This window comes from Cottoperca gobio, chromosome 14 (assembly GCF_900634415.1).
Source record: "Cottoperca gobio chromosome 14, fCotGob3.1, whole genome shotgun sequence".
In the NCBI taxonomy this organism is placed as follows: domain Eukaryota; kingdom Metazoa; phylum Chordata; class Actinopteri; order Perciformes; family Bovichtidae; genus Cottoperca; species Cottoperca gobio.
In genome coordinates, this window is record NC_041368.1 from 22161485 (window position 1) to 22178657 (window position 17173).

Consider the following 17173-nt stretch of genomic DNA (forward strand, 5'->3'; position numbering starts at 1 on the left):
GTGAAAAGGTGTAAAATAAAGACAATTACTTGAAGTGCTCAAGACATGCATGTAATATTTAATAGCTTAAATGTACTAATGTACTAGCAGTGGGTGTAGTTCCACTGCTACCCAGCCTGCAGTCATTACGGACAAACCACACAGGTCAGATGTTAAAGAAAATACTGTTTAATTAAAAATCTTAATGGCTTAGGCATGACAACATGGCAACACAATGAATGCTGAGGATATTAAAAAGACAATAAATAAAATCATATTTACACAGGCAATAACAAAGCAATGAAGACAACGTTTTAGTAGGCAAGTTCATGTTGAAAAGGCTAGTTACCATGTTATACCACACATATCATTAACCAGTGGATCCCACACCAGCTGAGTTTACCAGTGACTCTGAGGGGAGTGTGTGTGTGTGTGTGTGTGTGTGTGTGTGTGTGTGTGTGAGAGTCAGCATCAAGTGTATCCTCACACAGCGGCACTTTCATGGTCAAGAGTGAGTCCCTGCTCGAGTGAGCACGAGCCGAGGGACTGACGACACATTCTGTTAATCAGCACGCGCTGAGGGCTGCACGCGGCTTTAACATGCTTTTGGTTTCGGGGAGAATTAAAGATGTAAGATTTCACAGCGAGACAGAAACCTTCAGATTCAGGGACACGTGAAGCTTTATTTTATCATTTTACTGCTTTTTCTTATTGTTTGACACGAACGTTTCGTTTTCAAGAGCATGGAGACTGCATGGATCCTACAGACACGTCGACACATTTCTATTATTATTATTATTAGAACAATATATCAAGTTAAAATGTTCAGGGTGGGCGATACTATCACTTACATCGATACTTCTTATTGTTCATGTGATTTATGAGGTAAATGCATTATTAATAAGCAACTAACACCAAATTATATGCCAAATTTCTTTTTTACTATTCTTTATTAGTGACTTAATCACGTGCACGTTTAAGCGCGAGACGGTAAATAACAAATAATGTGAATTCTCTGAACTAAAGAGACTGCAGAGCTAAGATCAGTGTTCATGTGACCCGGATGTGATCGATCACGAGATGAATATTGACGGCAGTATTTATATTTATAATATTTGTGTAGTACCGATCCTTTGGGGATCGAACCGCCCACCCCTGGTATCAACCTTTAGGTCTGCAAAGCAGAAATGGTTCAGAAAGTACGGTTCCACATAGCATTCAATACATTTGATTTAAAAATGTATTTGTTAATATGACATAGTATATATTAGAATTAGTAACTAGTACCTCATATTTGCAAGAAAACTAAGATATACAATCAGTTTTTAACTTGGTCGCCATTACATAGTTTGTCCACCAGGGAGCAATAACACGTTTATTAAATGTCCAGCTTGGTACACATCTTAATTCCAAATCTGTGCATAACAATTGCATTTATTCAAGTTGTAGATATCGCAAAAATCAAGTATTACTTGGGCTCTAAATGATGTATTCTTTATATCTCCTGTGACGCTCGGCTGCATGTGAAATGACCCAACTCCAAACTCTTGATATCCTGTTATTGAAAGTGGATCATCTGAGACTGTAGATTTCATTTAAAAGCAGTAAATGTGGAGGAACTGTCTTGTTTTGGTTTGTCTGCTGGCTTGTGCAGGTTGTGATCGACAGAAGGCACATTCACACGTTACTGCAGAAATCAAAAGTGAAGATTTAAGATCTATTTTTGGGAAGGGAAACGGGAGGAGATAGAACTCATAGTGCAACGGGACACTTCCTGTTTTAATGAGACGCTCGGTTCTGTCTTGTTTCTGGCAGTGACAGCGGCTCATTATTGGTCCACTGGAAAGAAATCTAGAAACCTGAGTGAAATCCACAACTTTAGACTTTAGTTTAGTCCCTTTCAATTTCTTGTGTTGATTTGGAGACAGACTTTATCACGGCTGCACCGCCTCAGCCTGCAGACGCGCTCCCAAAGACGACGCTGATGCATGAAGTTAGTTGACCATCAGTTTATCTGCTGATACCTTTCTCCATTAATCTTTTAGGTGTATAAAACGTCAGAAAAGTGTGAAAGATGGGTGTTAAAATGTCTAAAATCTTACGAAAGTTGCGGTGAATTAGTATTTTCAACAACCAAAATCATCCTGCGACAAATCCTACGAACTGCTGAGTGAAATGTCAGAGTTGTCGTACGACGGGCGGATTATTGTAACCAAATGTGCGGAGAATGAAATTAGAGGAAGTGAATGAGGAGCTTTGTATGTCGATCTAATGCGGGTAAGAGGGATGTCACGATTACCGATACTTCGGTACCAAGGGATGTCATGATTACCGATACTTCGGTACCAAGGGATGTCATGATTACCGATACTTCGGTACCAAGTCGATGCCAAAATTCGCAATTGTTTGTGTGTTGAAATGGGCAGGAGGAAACAAATGGAGTGGTTTGAAGATCAATAAAGATTTAGCTTCAACACAAACAAACGGTAACGGAGGAGCGCTTGTTGGAGAACGATCGTTCTGTTGGCATCGACGACTAAACGTCTGGGACGGCGACATCCCGAGCAGGTAAGGGAACAATCCAATCATTGCAATGTTTCTGTAATGTGTCCTCGTCCACAACAGCGCCGTTAGCATATGTTCGTTCGTTACATTCAACCCGGGCTTATTACGGAGTACCTGAGTCCACGTGACAACCTTCCGTTTCAGTTCGATGGGACTCCCTTCAGTCGGATACCTCAGATGTTCTGGGAGCGTGTGAGATGCTTGTGAGAGGAAACCCAGCAGCACACGTCAAAGTCCTCGTAGCTTGTTAGTAAGAAAGTACACCAGAAGCCTTCAGTGTCACAGCAGCCATGGTTACACTACACACAGCACACGTTATGAGAGCACTTACATATTAAAACTTGTTATGTCGTTATGGGACCATCATTGAACCGGGAGCCGAGAGGAAACATGGTCAACGTGTCAAATACCATCGAGGGAGGGAGCCACAGCGACGCGTACGACACGAAGCCCTGCGATACTGCACTGCGACTGAACATTCACATTCATCAGCGTGAGCACACACACACACACACACACACACACACACACACACACTACAGAGTTAATCACTAATTATCCGACAGAACTCGCCGTCGCTACATATTCGTACGCCACAAATTCGTACGCCACAAATTTGCTAAGAAGCCCGTTAAAAAGCACCAAACTGAACGACTGCCAGAAGCGAGACGCCGAGTCAGAAACAACAATGGCTCTCCTGACCACTGCAGCTGCAACACTTAATGAGAGCGCTCACACTGCCACAGCACGAGTGGACCTCAGCAGAGTACAACAGGGTCAAAGCTTGGCTACAGAGAGCTCACATTAGAGGCGTCCACGCTCCACGTATGCTGCGTTCAGGTCATATCGGACTTTTCTGTCTCGACTGAGCTGCTCCGAAAGTGTAAACCCACCGCCCGGCGGATACTTCCGTTCCAGGGAGTCAAAAAAAAAAACCTCTTCAAGTGGCGATTAGGAGTAAACAAGACATTTTGAGGCTTCAATGTCAAACACTTGGCATTGGTATAACAGTAGTCCAACTTAATCAAAATAATATACTTTCACACTAAAACTCCAGAGAAGCAGGTAATACCCGTCCGTTCATTGTTTGTTACGAATGACTTCAAAGACGAGAACTCGCAGACGATGGATCTCCTGATATGACGTGAACGCAGCATGTCTGCTCAGAGTAAAGCCTTTTGGCAAGTACTTGTGGCCCTGCAGGAAAAAGTGCTTGGTAAATGCTATCCATGATAATGGCACAGAGTGGAGACGGAGACGAGACAGAGAGGGCGGGCGCGCCCGGAGCGACTATGTGGCGATGTGCGCCGCGGAGGGGATGGAGACAAACTCGCGCAGGATGTTCTTGGCCGTCTCCAGGTTGTTCTGGGCGATCATCAGGGCTTTCTGGATGTCCTGGATGGAGTAGCCCTGGGACACCAGGCATTCAATCTCCCCGTTTAGGGACTGGCTTCCAGGGCCTGCAGGAGGAGGAGCAGGAGCAGGAGCAGGAGCAGGAGGCGGAGGCGGAGGGGAGGAGGAGGCAGAGGAGGGACCAGGGACTTCTGACAACGGAGCAGGAAATTCACGGTTTACAGGCCGAGGCCGTCGGTCAGAGTTGGCTCGCCGTGGGAGAGGTTTAGGGGGACGTTCAGGCTCCACACCTGCTGCAAACATGCCTAGAAACACACAGGACACAAGTCAGTAGACGGCTTGGGACAAAGTTTGTGTTTCTTCTAAGCAGCCAGACATCTACAGGGCATTCGACCTTCTACAGCAGATGTTCTATGAAAATCCATAATAATGTAGAAATACATACTGGCTTCTACTGCACTGTCTATGCTGAGAGTGCTGAAGGCCGCTGAGGGGCCGCCCATATCTGACATGGTTCTTCTGGTGGGGGCGGGAGGGATGACCGGTCTTGGACAGTCGTACTCGTAAATATCCTCCTCGCTGGTCTCCTCCTTCTTGTCCTGGGGAACCGCAGCGGACGGTTGAGGGGGCTCTGAAAGACAAACGATTTAGTCAATACACAACACAAAGTTACTTGAGCTAATTGTCTTTAGCAGCAGCAGGGTATGCAGGAATGTTCCCGAAGGACAGTGATGATTAGTGCGACTGTTACCCGGGTCCGAGGCCTGAGCCGTCTCCGAGGATCCGGCCTGGGCCTGGATGTTAAACATGGACTCGTAGACTTGGGGATCATCAGAGTCACTGTCAGCCACCTCACTGCTGGGACATGGAGAGAGAGAGAGAGAGAGAACAAGCATTTAAAGATCTATTATTCTTTGAGTCCAGTCTCTACACACAAGTTAAAATAAAACATTAAGAGCAAACACAGTATAAAACCATTTTTAATTACCAATACATCTTGTGATGACACAAGCCCTTTGTATCTTTACATCTCTAATGCATCACTAATGAGACGAAGATATTAATGATGCTACTGCATTTCAAGCTTCATCAATTCTGCATGCACCCAGAACTGCCTTTGTCTCTCATTATCTTTAGGTTCACGCCATAACATACGCTTTTCTTTTCTTCCTTTAGTCCTGTGTTAAAAGACATCATTTCATTAAAGCAACACGCTGAGTAACATCGCTGCGTGTGCACCACCTCCTTTAAATGATTTACTGAAGGAGGTGAAACATGGCACATGAGGGAGGGAAGGATTTGGGGGTTCAGGGATGAGACTAGGCTGCAGTGCCCCCTGGTGGACAAACAGAACAGAGGCTGCAGTGCCCCCTGGTGGACAAACAGAGCAGAGGCTGCAGTGCCCCCTGGTGGACAAACAGAACAGAGGCTGCAGTGCCCCCTGGTGGACAAACAGAACAGAGGCTGCAGTGCCCCCTGGTGGACAAACAGAGCAGAGGCTGCAGTGCCCCCTGGTGGACAAACAGAACAGAGGCTGCAGTGCCCCCTGGTGGACAAACAGAACAGAGGCTGCAGTGCCCCCTGGTGGACAAACAGAGCAGAGGCTGTAGTGCCCCCTGGTGGACAAACAGAGCAGAGGCTGTAGTGCCCCCTGGTGGACAAACAGAGCAGAGGCTGCAGTGCCCCCTGGTGGACAAACAGAACAGAGGCTGCAGTGCCCCCTGGTGGACAAACAGAACAGAGGCTGCAGTGCCCCCTGGTGGACAAACACTCCAGATACATTAGTCCAGTATTACTGGATGTACACAATTAGTGCTCAGTGAAGTCCTCAAAATGTGTTAAATAGTCTAATTATCTCTGGTGAGTTATCAGGATCAGATTCCTTAAATTTAAAGAGGCCCCGGGGAGCCTTCGCATCGCCACTAGTTCTCCGGTTTACCTGACGTCGTTGTGGTTGTTTGCCTGGACCGGAGGCGGCGGCACCGAGGAGCCCGTGATGACCCAGGGGGCACCGGACACCGGGAGAGAGGTGGGACTCATGTACTCGTTCTCCTCGCAGTCCGACGATGGCTTCTCCATGCTCGACGCCGCCACCGCTGGCTGAGATCTGATGCAGACATTAGCACAAAGCATGATGGGAATGTCTCGAGCTTTGGTTAATAAATAAGGTTCTCTTGGCACAACATGAGCTATAAGTACGAATAGCTAAGCACCTTGAGTTCAGAGCTTTTATCACAGCACATGTACAACATTTTAAATATTCAATTCAGGTCAATTGTGAGAAATATATGTGATGCAAAGAGAAATCCAACATTCCCTCCTTTGTCTCCTTTATGTCAACCCGTCTTCATCCAAAGTGCAGGTTTCTGTTCTGCAAATGTATGCAAATTAAAAAGTTTACCCAAGTCCCCTGTAGTGTCTCCCTCCAGACATCATGCTTTGTATTTGAGAAGATTGACTCACTTGACTTCCTCACTTATCTTTCCTACGCCATGCCACTTAGGATGGAAACCATCATATTTCGACGCCGATGATAGTCTGTCTAGGACAATGAGGTCACACCCTGACTAAGTATGACACATTGTCCTGATGAGAGCAGAAGTACCTCACAACAGCAGAGCTTCCAGCCAGGCAGTAGACAGCGTTAGTCGCTGCCGGAGTTTTGCTTCCCTCTGCACTGGTCCCGTTGCTCTGAGGGCTGGAGGACAAAGCTGGCAGGACCTTGGTTGCCGGACGTGGGACCATGTAGTTGGATGCCCAGGCGGGTTGGTCGGGGGTGGAGGGCAGGGGTCTCCTCTGGAGTCGGGAGTCCTGGCCGACCAAGGAGGGGCGCTCCGGAGGGGGAGGAGGGGGCAGCTCTCTCAGGGATGGAGGCAGAGGTAGAGGCTTGTCTCTGTGAGTGGCTGCGATCTGCGGTGGAGGAAGAAGTTCATTATTAAGATGTGAAGACCAACACATCCTTTGACTTATGTGCTGATACCCAAGAAGCAACCTCTGAAAGTGAAGACAACGCTGAAGTGCCCTAAACCTGCATTCTCTCTAACATCCAGCAGGGGGCGACTCAAGCGGCTGCAGCAGTTGCAAGTCTATGAGAAAAGTATGTTAATTTAGTAAATGATGGTTCTACTTAGAGTCAAATAGAAGATAAAGCACCATACGCTAGAGGGCGGGGCTACCTTGTGATTGACAGGTCGCTGCCACAGTGTCACTCAGGGTGTTGGCCGTGTTTTTGTCTTTAGCTCTTTCCTTCTTTTCAGCTCATGAAAGTTAATTATAGCATGTTGGTCACCTAAAAATGTCTTGTTAAGCGCTCGGTTGTACTTTGCTCCAGCTTCTCTCCCAAATATTGTTATTTCTGGATTCAAAGAACAAAAACCAAGACACACACACACACACACACACACCTTGGCTGTCGCTCCCTGAGCCTGAGAGCTGCAGGGTCTCTGCGGCAGGAGGTCCAGTCGGGGGGGCACAGGAGGCAGCTGAGACACTGGAGATGGTGGGCGCTCTACCTGCACACACACACGCACACACACACACACACACAGTTGAATTTCACTACTAAAGACAGTTCTACAATGATTAAAATGATCCTGCATGGATTCCTGAGATGTGTGTGTGCTCTTGAAATATAAACTTCTTGTGTGTGATCCTCTTACCTTGGTGCAGGCCAGCCTGCTCATGACAAGGTGATCCTCCAGTCGATCATCCTCTTCATCGTCATTGACGGCAGCTTCTGCTCTGCTGGACCCCTGGAAACCAGCAAAGGAAGCCCCGCCGGCCTTCGGGTGGAAGGGGTCCACCACGATGGGCTCTGTGCCTTTAATCTCACAGCGGCAAAATGGGCAGCCTTGACCCTCCGACTCCTGGTCACACAGGAAGCAAAGTTTAACATTTGAGGGAGCAGAGTGCGGCTTTTATCACTTTACTTTTTGAAAGAGGCTTTTCACAGACAATCTTTGTGAGCGAGAGCGAGAAAGGAGGTTCTGAGCGAGTCAACGCGCTGCACGCAGCTCTACAGCGTTGCAGGCCGCTGCAAATAAATCAATGTTTGGGAAACACTAATGCAGAATTATTATCAATGTTAAATTATTGATAAAGAAACTTCAAAGGGAAGGGTGGGATTATGCCCTTTGGAAGCTGGAAGGCTTTTATTGTGAAAATAAATGTGCAGGAAGTGTTCATTAACGGTAGCTTTACAGTGGTAAAAGAAATGGCAATGAGGAAGCTATTGCAAATAATTACTTAAGTGTTGGAGCAGGAAACTGATGTATTATCAAATACACATGGAGGAAGTTTGCGTTAACATCGAGCCAATTCAAACAAGAGATTATAAAACAGTGAAGCTTCTTATTACGATAGATATATCTGTAATGCAAGTCTTCTACAAACTAAGGCTTCTCTCTGCAGCTGAGGGAAAGGCCACTGTTTGAATTCATAGTAATCAGAAGAGGCAGATAAGCAATATTTGAGGCCAATATTGATTTAAAGTAAGACTGAATTCACAAAGCTGGATTTAAAACAATGTTTACAGCAGCAGCCAACAACGATGGACTTTTGATCGACAGAAAACAAAAGTAATAAAACGTTATGCATCGTCAGCAGCCTCACCTGCCAAGCAGTCAGACAGGAAGTGCACATCAGGTGTCTGCAGGGCTCGATCTTCACATCCTTGTCGTTCTCTGCACAGATCTTACAGAGCTGGAAAGTGGAGCCCATCTCACAGTACAGCTCATACTGCTCCTGCAGGGGTGAAGGGAGAAGAGGAGACACAGGTTGTTTGTATTGAAGCATTGAACACAGTGGCACTGCTTTGCATTAAGCATCTTCTGCAGGGTGACTGCAGTTGCGTACTCCGTGTTAAAAACAAACGAGGACAAACCTGAGTCACTTTGATGTGGTCCTGTGGAGAAGGTTCACACAGCCCCGTCAGGTCCGGGTTCTGTGTACGACCATCGGGGAACAGATAGCTAGAGAAGCACCACGAGCACACAGGTTAGTATTGTGACATTTCCTAATCTACCTGTGAAAATAAAACGACGAGTGAAAAGATGCTGGAGCAGCCGAGGACAACTGCAGAGTTGGTAACAATGCTTCCAGATAACTCGACTCAATGGAGGTTTAGCAGCGCCGTCTGTGTCGTGAGGAAGTAGATCCAACCATGCAAAGCAACAGGACTTGAAATTCTTATATTAACATATAGAGAGGAAGTCTTTGTTTCCTAACCATGTTAAAAATAATAATGTTCAACATGCAGTTTAAAAAGGCACATTTTGTACCATGTGTGTTGAATTTCAGACCAAACTCGACTCGTTTGTGTGACGAAATAACAAGTCAACTCGTTTGCACACCGATCTAATTGTTCCGGCAGCTGGTTTCGATTTCTGCGAATTTCAAATGCCAATTAAAATGTTGTTTAGTTTTTCGTTTCCTAGTGTTTTGTAAAAAGAAAAAGCTCAGAAATCAGAGAGTCCTTGAATGCATCACAACAATAAGATTACTATTACAGTAAATGTCTTTTTTATGCTTTCCTCACACATCGAGGAAACACAAGATCTAAAATGTTACTCGAGCAAGTTTCAAGTCTGTGAGCTGATTTTCATAGAACATGAAATACTATTTATGTCGTCATTTGTGTCGAATATGAAGAGATTAGAGAATCCTCGCCTCGGCTGAATGAGAAACTGCAGTTCCTCTCACGGAGCACCTTATCTTTGTGTCGCAGTGCCAAACATTTAGTACTTCATATTTGTGAAGCGTGGTTGTTTGCAACATACTAAAGATATGAATCAAATAAGACTTTATTCGAATCAATCCAGGTTGACAAGGAGCGACAGTCTTTCCACAGCTGCCTCTCGGGGAGTGGAGACATGTTTGATACTTTGAAAGATGTGTTCAGCGCCGTGTTCCTTGCAGGCTGCAACAAAATGTGCGCTGTAAGTTATTTGTCTCATTGTTAAAGCGTGCTGTACCAGAATCCCCTGTTGTGACTTTTGCTTTATTAGCACACTAAAGCTGTAGAGCTGCACACGGAGGAAAGCTGTGTTTCACACACACTCATTGTGTAAAGTTATCAAACGTGCAGCAGACAGCTGTGACTCGGACCGTCGGTTCTTATTGTTCCACGTTATCAGAGCTTTAAGGACTTCTTGATGCACTTTTGTTATTTGGTTGCATTGTTCTTCTTACAGAAATGTAATGACACTGTGATGCAGTTGGACTCACAATCCCTCTCTGTATCCATCAATGAGGGCTTGGAAGAGCGGTTTGTTATGGGGGATGGTCTGCAGGATGTTCCCATCGGCCGTCACGTAGCCGATAGCCCACTGGCCGAGACGAGTGCAGCTCAGCCTGAAGATGTAGCTGCGAGAGAAGACGACAATCGTAAGCAGCGTATCACACGGGCGGTGTTCATCCAACACTTTAAATGAAGCGTCTTCGTGTCTCACCTGCCGGGTTTGTGGATGAACCTGTGCAGTCGAGCCTTGACCTCGTCGTACGTCAGGAAGGCCATGTAACCGGGATGTGTGACTGCCAGACTGTTCCAGTTCCTTAAGAGAGACGACCATGGCTACACAAAACACACACAAATTAAATAAGAGTTCAATGACACAGCCCTCAACAGCTTCAGGCGATGTTCAGCTTTAATGCTTTAAAGTTTAATAATAGGATAAATAAATAGGATATCCAGACTGGAATCTGATTATGAAAGTCTGCAGTAACTACTAATCTGGTGACGGACTGGTGATGTTTTTTTCTTGACTGAAAATGTTTATTCAGCTTTCTTTTGAGACTTAAAAATGTCCCCGGTGGAGTTTCTGGCCACTAGAGGCGCTACAGAGCGACGCTTCAATCAGCGGGTTCCTCTTGTTGTTAGTTCCTGCACGAGAAAAAACTTCCTGGTTTCACATTATTCCACTTAATGACGCAGTGAAGAAGACCACGAGCAGGAAAAACATCAACGTACACAAAGCTAGTTACACATTCTTTTATGAAGGAAGTTAATTCAACAGTTTGGTTCGACCTCAAGGATACTAAATCTCTACAGGACAGCAGCCTTCAAACGTACCTGGAAGAGCCTGGTGAAGATGTCAAACTCAAACACGGAGATGTAGTCGTTGCAGGTGAGGTCGATGGTGGACTTGAGAGCCATGGCCTCCAAGCCCGAGCTGATGGGGTGAAACTCGTGGAGAGCCTGACGAAATGTCCTCCACGGCACGATGGTCCTACAGAACATGGGAGGGAGGGGAGCAGAACGTTACAGAGTGTAGTAACATAAACATTCATCAGAGTCCGAGTACCATACATCGTGCTCACAATCTAAAGCTCAGACAGCAAATCCCAAACAATATGTCTGAATGCAGGTAAAACAGTCAAACATTAAAAAGTTCTAATCATGAAACTACAGACGCACATTACAAACGTGTGCTGCAGAACTCAAAGCAGAAGACACGTACACGTGTGCTGCAGAACTCAAAGCAGAAGACACGTACACGTGTGCTGCAGAACTCAAAGCAGAAGACACGTACACGTGTGCTGCAGAACTCAAAGCAGAAGACACGTACACGTGTGCTGCAGAACTCAAAGCAGAAGACACGTACACGTGTGCTGCAGAACTCAAAGCAGAAGACACGTACACGTGAGCTGCAGAACTCAAAGCAGAAGACACGTACACGTGTGCTGCAGAACTCAAAGCAGAAGACACGTACACGTGTGCTGCAGAACTCAAAGCAGAAGACACGTAAACGTGTGTACTGCAGAACTCAAAGCAGAAGACACGTACACGTGTGATGCAGAACTCAAAGCAGAAGACACGTACACGTGTGATGCAGAACTCAAAGCAGAAGACACGTACACGTGTACTGCAGAACTCAAAGCAGAAGACACGTACACGTGTGATGCAGAACTCAAAGCAGAAGACACGTACACGTGTGATGCAGAACTCAAAGCAGAAGACACGTACACGTGTGATGCAGAACTCAAAGCAGAAGACACGTACACGTGTGATGCAGAACTCAAAGCAGAAGACACGTACACGTGTGCTGCAGAACTCAAAGCAGAAGACACGTACACGTGTGATGCAGAACTCAAAGCAGAAGACACGTACACGTGTGATGCAGAACTCAAAGCAGAAGACACGTACACGTGTGCTGCAGAACTCAAAGCAGAAGACACGTACACGTGTGATGCAGAACTCAAAGCAGAAGACACGTACACGTGTGCTGCATTTCTTTAAATAACTTTAAAGTACAAACTCACTTGTCCCCAAAGGATCTTCTCCAAAATTCGGCAGCATCAGCTTTTGTGATCCTGAAGTTGTCGCCCTGAAATAAGCCATTGGGGAAGATGGCCTTTAGCTCAGCGAGCATGTGACTGAAGATCAGCGACAGCTTGGTCAGGTTTCGCCTGAGTGAGGAAGAGAGAGACCGAAACGTCAGCGAGTGACATCAGACCAAGTTCTAATATTTGTTCCAATGTAATACCCAAATTCATATCATCAGTCAGAAGGATTAGAAGCTTGTAACAAACTTTAATGTGTTTTTATTTGATGCTAAACAAGACAAATCTAATTAGTTTCTAAAGTATACACATCTTAATATCATTCCCACTTCCTCTGAACGCTTTACAGAACGTCCACACACTCATTTAAAACTTTAAAAGCTTCATTAGGTTATGCATGCTCAAAATAATTTAAAATATTCCACTCTTTCTACTTATTCTAATATGAGAGTCACGTTCAAACCTTTAACAAAAACCTAAATCAACTTAAAAACAGTCTCCAGTTTGTTTAATATCTTTATAATAAAGATACGTCTGCTAATGTATTCTATAAGTTCAGACACCAACAAGTCAGTCACCAGGTGACTCATCACAATACTTGTTGATGCAAAGCGTCGAGGAGGAAATGCTTGATACAAATCAGAGTGTCGGAGGAAGGATGAACTTTCGCTTAGTAAAGACTTTCTGAGAAACAGGAAGTGGATGCGATTGCAACAGTTTTATCACGCCTTCATCATACATGCAAGGGTTTTTACTTAACGTTCAAGTGTCTGCTCTACTCGGGCCAAGTGTCATAGGATGGATTTTCATGACGGTTACGGAAAGTGTGTAAAGAGAGTGGAACAAGTTCTTCGCCTCATATAGACGTGTAGTTTATTTTTGTCTTTTTAAGAAATCACAAAAAAAAGAGAACAGATCCGTATCTTTCAGTTTCTATGTAAAGATATTTATCTGACCTATTAAAAGCCCAAACAGGACGATGTCAACTTTAATGTTGACTGAACAGATTAGCTGCTTCGTAAATGAGGCCTCTGCAATGTGAACGAGTTACTTTGTTTCAATATGTTTGTTCATAGTCTTATGGAAATAAGACCGTCACAGTCAGATGGAAAACGTTTGCTTCTCTCTCGTCAGTAAGACAAGTGAATATGTATGAGAGCGTTTAGATGAGACCAAGAGGCAATGCTGAGGGCAGTTCTGTAATCTGTAATGAATTAACTTTGACAGTATACTTTTTATAACACAGAGAGCTTCAGTCAGCTGCAGTTCTGCAATTAGACAGTTTTATGCCATGATGATCTTCAGGGCTCATTTCATGGAGCCAACTCAAACAACGATCAGCCTGATCTCTGCAACATGTGGTTACACAAACACTTTCCCTGCTTCAGAACTCCCTCACAGGGATGACCGACGTGTGTTCAGGGTGTACGCCTACCTGGGCTGAGAGTTCTCCTCATACATCCTCTCCTTGGCCTCCTTAAAAAGGCTCATGGTCTGCTTCGTCTTGTTGGTCAGGTTCTCCATGACCACGCGGAAATACTCGTTCTCCCCAAGGATCTCTATTTTGCCCTCGTATCGGGACAGAACGGTGCGCAGGTGCTGGTACGTGTCCGGCAGCAGGTCCAGGATGTAAGGTGGGCTGTTCTTCAACGCCACCTTGGGGTTCTGGCACAAACGCACCACCTGGACAGGAAACGCAAAAAGCCCAAAGACTGGATTAAAGGACAGCGTCACTGTTCTCAGGCATCCATGTGTACATTGAAACGGTGTTTCCTGTCCCAACACATGTCCGATTATCTGGAGTTAATGAGGCTTCAGCAGCCGGCGTTAGATGAGAAGCAACAACAACAACCAGGAGCTTTCACATTTACCATGTCATATAATATGCACTGATGTTTATCTGTTCAGTCGCATCAACTTTGCACTAAATGTTGTTTTAGGTATTTTGCCGACATACCCAGCTGCTGCTTCTGGCTTGACACGACTGTGGCGTGATGTAAGAGCGTAACAGGTGCCGTCGTTCCACGTGCACATGTGGTTTGTTTACAAATGAAAATTAAAAAGGAGATGTTGGCTGTGTGGGAGTATTACACGGAGAAAGATCCGTTTGTAAGACATGTTGAGTTCGGCTCTACGTCTCACATCTCACATGATCTTTTAACAATCTGGTTCATGTGAAAGACTATATTAAAGGTTGGTTCATTAAAGTGTATGATTGAATTTGAAGATGTCTTTGTTTCCCTGGCATAGAAGGGAAACAGCAAAAACATCAGCTTTGACCAAATTGTTATTTTAAACATCGTTATCAGCTCAGAATGTCACAATCGGTGGATCTGTAACCGACGGTCTCTTCGTCTATTGAGCAGTAAAAAGAGGAAGGATCAGAGTTGTTTCACAGCCGTGTACAGAAGGTGTTAATAAATAAACTGAGCTTGTTAATGTTTGCTCTGCTTTACAACATGACACTTTTAACACACGATGGAACAGGTTGAGATGGCACGATGATAATATTTCTGAAATCAATATGCAACTATTTGTAAAAATGTAAAACACAAAGTAATCAGTATGTTCAACAAACCTCAAAACAACTCATTTTCTCACTTTTCGATTACAATCTATCGTCATAAACAATTCTGCTTCAACGCAAACACTACAGTAATACTGTATTTTCACCAAATCCTAAGTGGAAGCATATGACTGAAGTTTATAAACCTCCAGCAGTAAAAGGGATCAGTCAGCGGCACATGACCTAAAGACACATCGCACTGCAGGTGTAAGTCAGCAGTCACCTCTTCGCACAATACACCGCACAACAGGCACGCAAATGGTCTAAAGTACTCTGTCGTATTCGATATCTGTCTCTCTTTTTACTCCATTCCTCCTGAATTAATCTCTCGTGAACTCCTGTCTCTTCATCCCTCTCTACTTTCTTCTCTCCTGCTCAGTTAAGATTGTGGAAACGATAAACAGAAATGACAGCAAGCAATAAATACACAAAACTCAGCCTTTTTCCATACAACACACACACACACACACACATTTTAATGTAACACCAAACATACAGTGACCTCCCACAGAGCCCATGGGCGTCTGACAGTTGTTTCCACAATGGCAAAGTCATCAACAGATTACTTCACTGTGACTAATTCACTATAAATGACCCCAATAAGATCACGCACCAGGGACTCTACTGTACTCCAAACTTTCTCATAAAGAAAACAATTAAATGCTAAAATGAATGCCAACACACCTTTCTATATGGATCTCTGACACTAAATCTAATGCATGCATTAAATATGACAGTTTCACAATAGGTCATGGCTAAACGTGTGTGTATAACTAGTTAATATACAAGTTCAGGTGTAACGTTGAGAAGAAAACAGCTGTTTGCGCAAACTGATGTAAAAAAAAAAAGAGGGAAGTGAATTTGTTTTTTGCTGCACAACAACTGACAAGTCACTCATTTTCAGTTCCAGGTTTTGCGTTTATAACAATTTGTCAATACCTTATCCATGAGTTTCCAGCATTTCTCCACCATTTTCTTATCGACCACTGCAGGTTGGTGAGGCTGGAGAGGCTGCTGGTGGGGCTGAAAGGCGTCCTTCATCAAGCCGATGAGACCGGCGCCCCTCCTCGGATTTCCGGCCATTAATTCGGTCGGCGACCGGGGGTTAAGGATTGACAACCAGGGGTTATTCTTGACACGTTTTTAACAAAACACCCGCTGTTTTAGCGCCCTGTCTGTCATTAACACTGGTGATAATTTGACATGCAGAGGCTGTTCAAGAGCAGAACAAAAAAGCCTGTGTGTACACTGTACGTACGCGACGCAGCTAGCTAACAAGCTACATTTGAAAAGCCTCTTCTCAGTTTAATACCGTCGCCAAATAAAAGCTTAGGACATACTCGTTATGTTGTCGTGTCTGCTGCCAGACAGCTCGCTATGTCTTCTTAGCGACGGCTACTTAAAAGTCCCCTGAGAAATGAGCCCGGCTTATAATAAACTCGGGTGTTAATAAGCCACAGAGAGCGATCAACAAACAGGTTGTGCAGCAGTCCCAGCCAACGGCAAGCCAACGGCAAGCCAGCAGCGCGAGCAGCGCGAGCACACAAGGATGTCCGGCACAGCCCTTCAAAATAAAGGTCCGGCCAATGATCACGCTCAACTGCAAAGGAAAATGCGGCAAAATAAGTGTCGGATAGGTGTGTGCAGGGATGGAGGAAGTATTCATGTTTATACTAAACTAAATGTACTATGTATGTATAAGTACTCAAGTGTACTCGGGTACAATTGTGAGGTAATTGTAGTTATAGTATTTTACTTTGTATTTTTTACTCCACTACATTGATTACAGCTTAAGTTACTAGATAGTTGACACATTCAGATTAATATTACAAAATATAAATCACTAACAAATACTGTTTTATATAGATTAAGCTGCCAAGCAGTTGGCTATATAAAGTAATTAAAATTAGTAATTAAAAAAAGAGTGCTTTTACTAAGTATATTTTTGTACTTTTACTTTAGTAAGATTTTAAATATTTTGTTGTACTTTTACTTAAGTAAGATTTTAAATATTTTTACTTTAGTAAGACTTTAAATATATTTTTGTACTTTTACATTAGTTAGATTTTAAATATATTTTTGTACTTTTACTTTAGTAAGATTTTAAATATGTTTTTGTACTTTTACTTTAGTAAGATTTTAAATATATTTTTGTACTTTTATTTAAGTTAGATTTTTAATACAGGACTTTCACTTGCAACGGAGTACGCATTTGTATACTTGACAACTTTAGTGACTAGCTACTTTGCAGATTCAGATTATTAATACAAAATATAAACACAAAAATTATGTATTTATATGGATCAAGGAACCTGGCACTATATAAAGTAAATAAAATGATCTCCAACTTCACCAGCTGCAACAATTGTGTTGCTTACACATTAATGCATTATAATTATATCCAATAATATAATTTACATTATTCTGCAT

The 17173-nt window shown here is 44.0% G+C and overlaps 1 protein-coding gene across 2 annotated transcripts; it reads right to left on the reverse strand.

Moving 5' to 3' along the window:
- Window positions 1–148: 148 nt before the first annotated feature.
- LOC115018877 (E3 ubiquitin-protein ligase CBL-like) lies at window positions 149–16225 on the reverse strand. 2 transcript variants are annotated; one of them, XM_029448125.1, is made up of 15 exons: window positions 15683–16225; window positions 13613–13860; window positions 12157–12303; window positions 10967–11123; window positions 10347–10468; window positions 10123–10260; window positions 8780–8867; window positions 8509–8640; window positions 7557–7763; window positions 7302–7409; window positions 6503–6807; window positions 5837–6004; window positions 4649–4752; window positions 4343–4528; window positions 149–4202 (listed from the first exon to the last, which is right to left on the reverse strand). In XM_029448125.1, the coding sequence occupies exons 1-15, from the start codon at window positions 15824–15826 to the stop codon at window positions 3835–3837; spliced, it is 2622 nt and encodes an 873-aa protein (XP_029303985.1). In that variant the 5' UTR covers window positions 15827–16225; the 3' UTR covers window positions 149–3834. The 2 variants fall into 2 exon arrangements, with proteins under 2 accessions (XP_029303985.1, XP_029303984.1); XM_029448124.1 differs by having other exon boundaries at window positions 4649–4755.
- Between the last annotated feature and the right edge of the window lie 948 nt (window positions 16226–17173).

Excerpts from the sequence above, each read along its gene's own strand:
- LOC115018877 (XM_029448124.1), bottom strand. The coding sequence starts at position 15,826 with ATGGCCGGAAATCCGAGGAGGGGCGCCGGTCTCATCGGCTTGATGAAG. Across the intron at positions 12,304-13,612 it reads GAGGAGAACTCTCAGCCCAG|GCGAAACCTGACCAAGCTGT; the intron begins GTAGGCGTACAC and ends TTCCTCACTCAG. Across the intron at positions 7,410-7,556 it reads GCAGGCTGGCCTGCACCAAG|GTAGAGCGCCCACCATCTCC; the intron begins GTAAGAGGATCA and ends GTGTGTGTGCAG.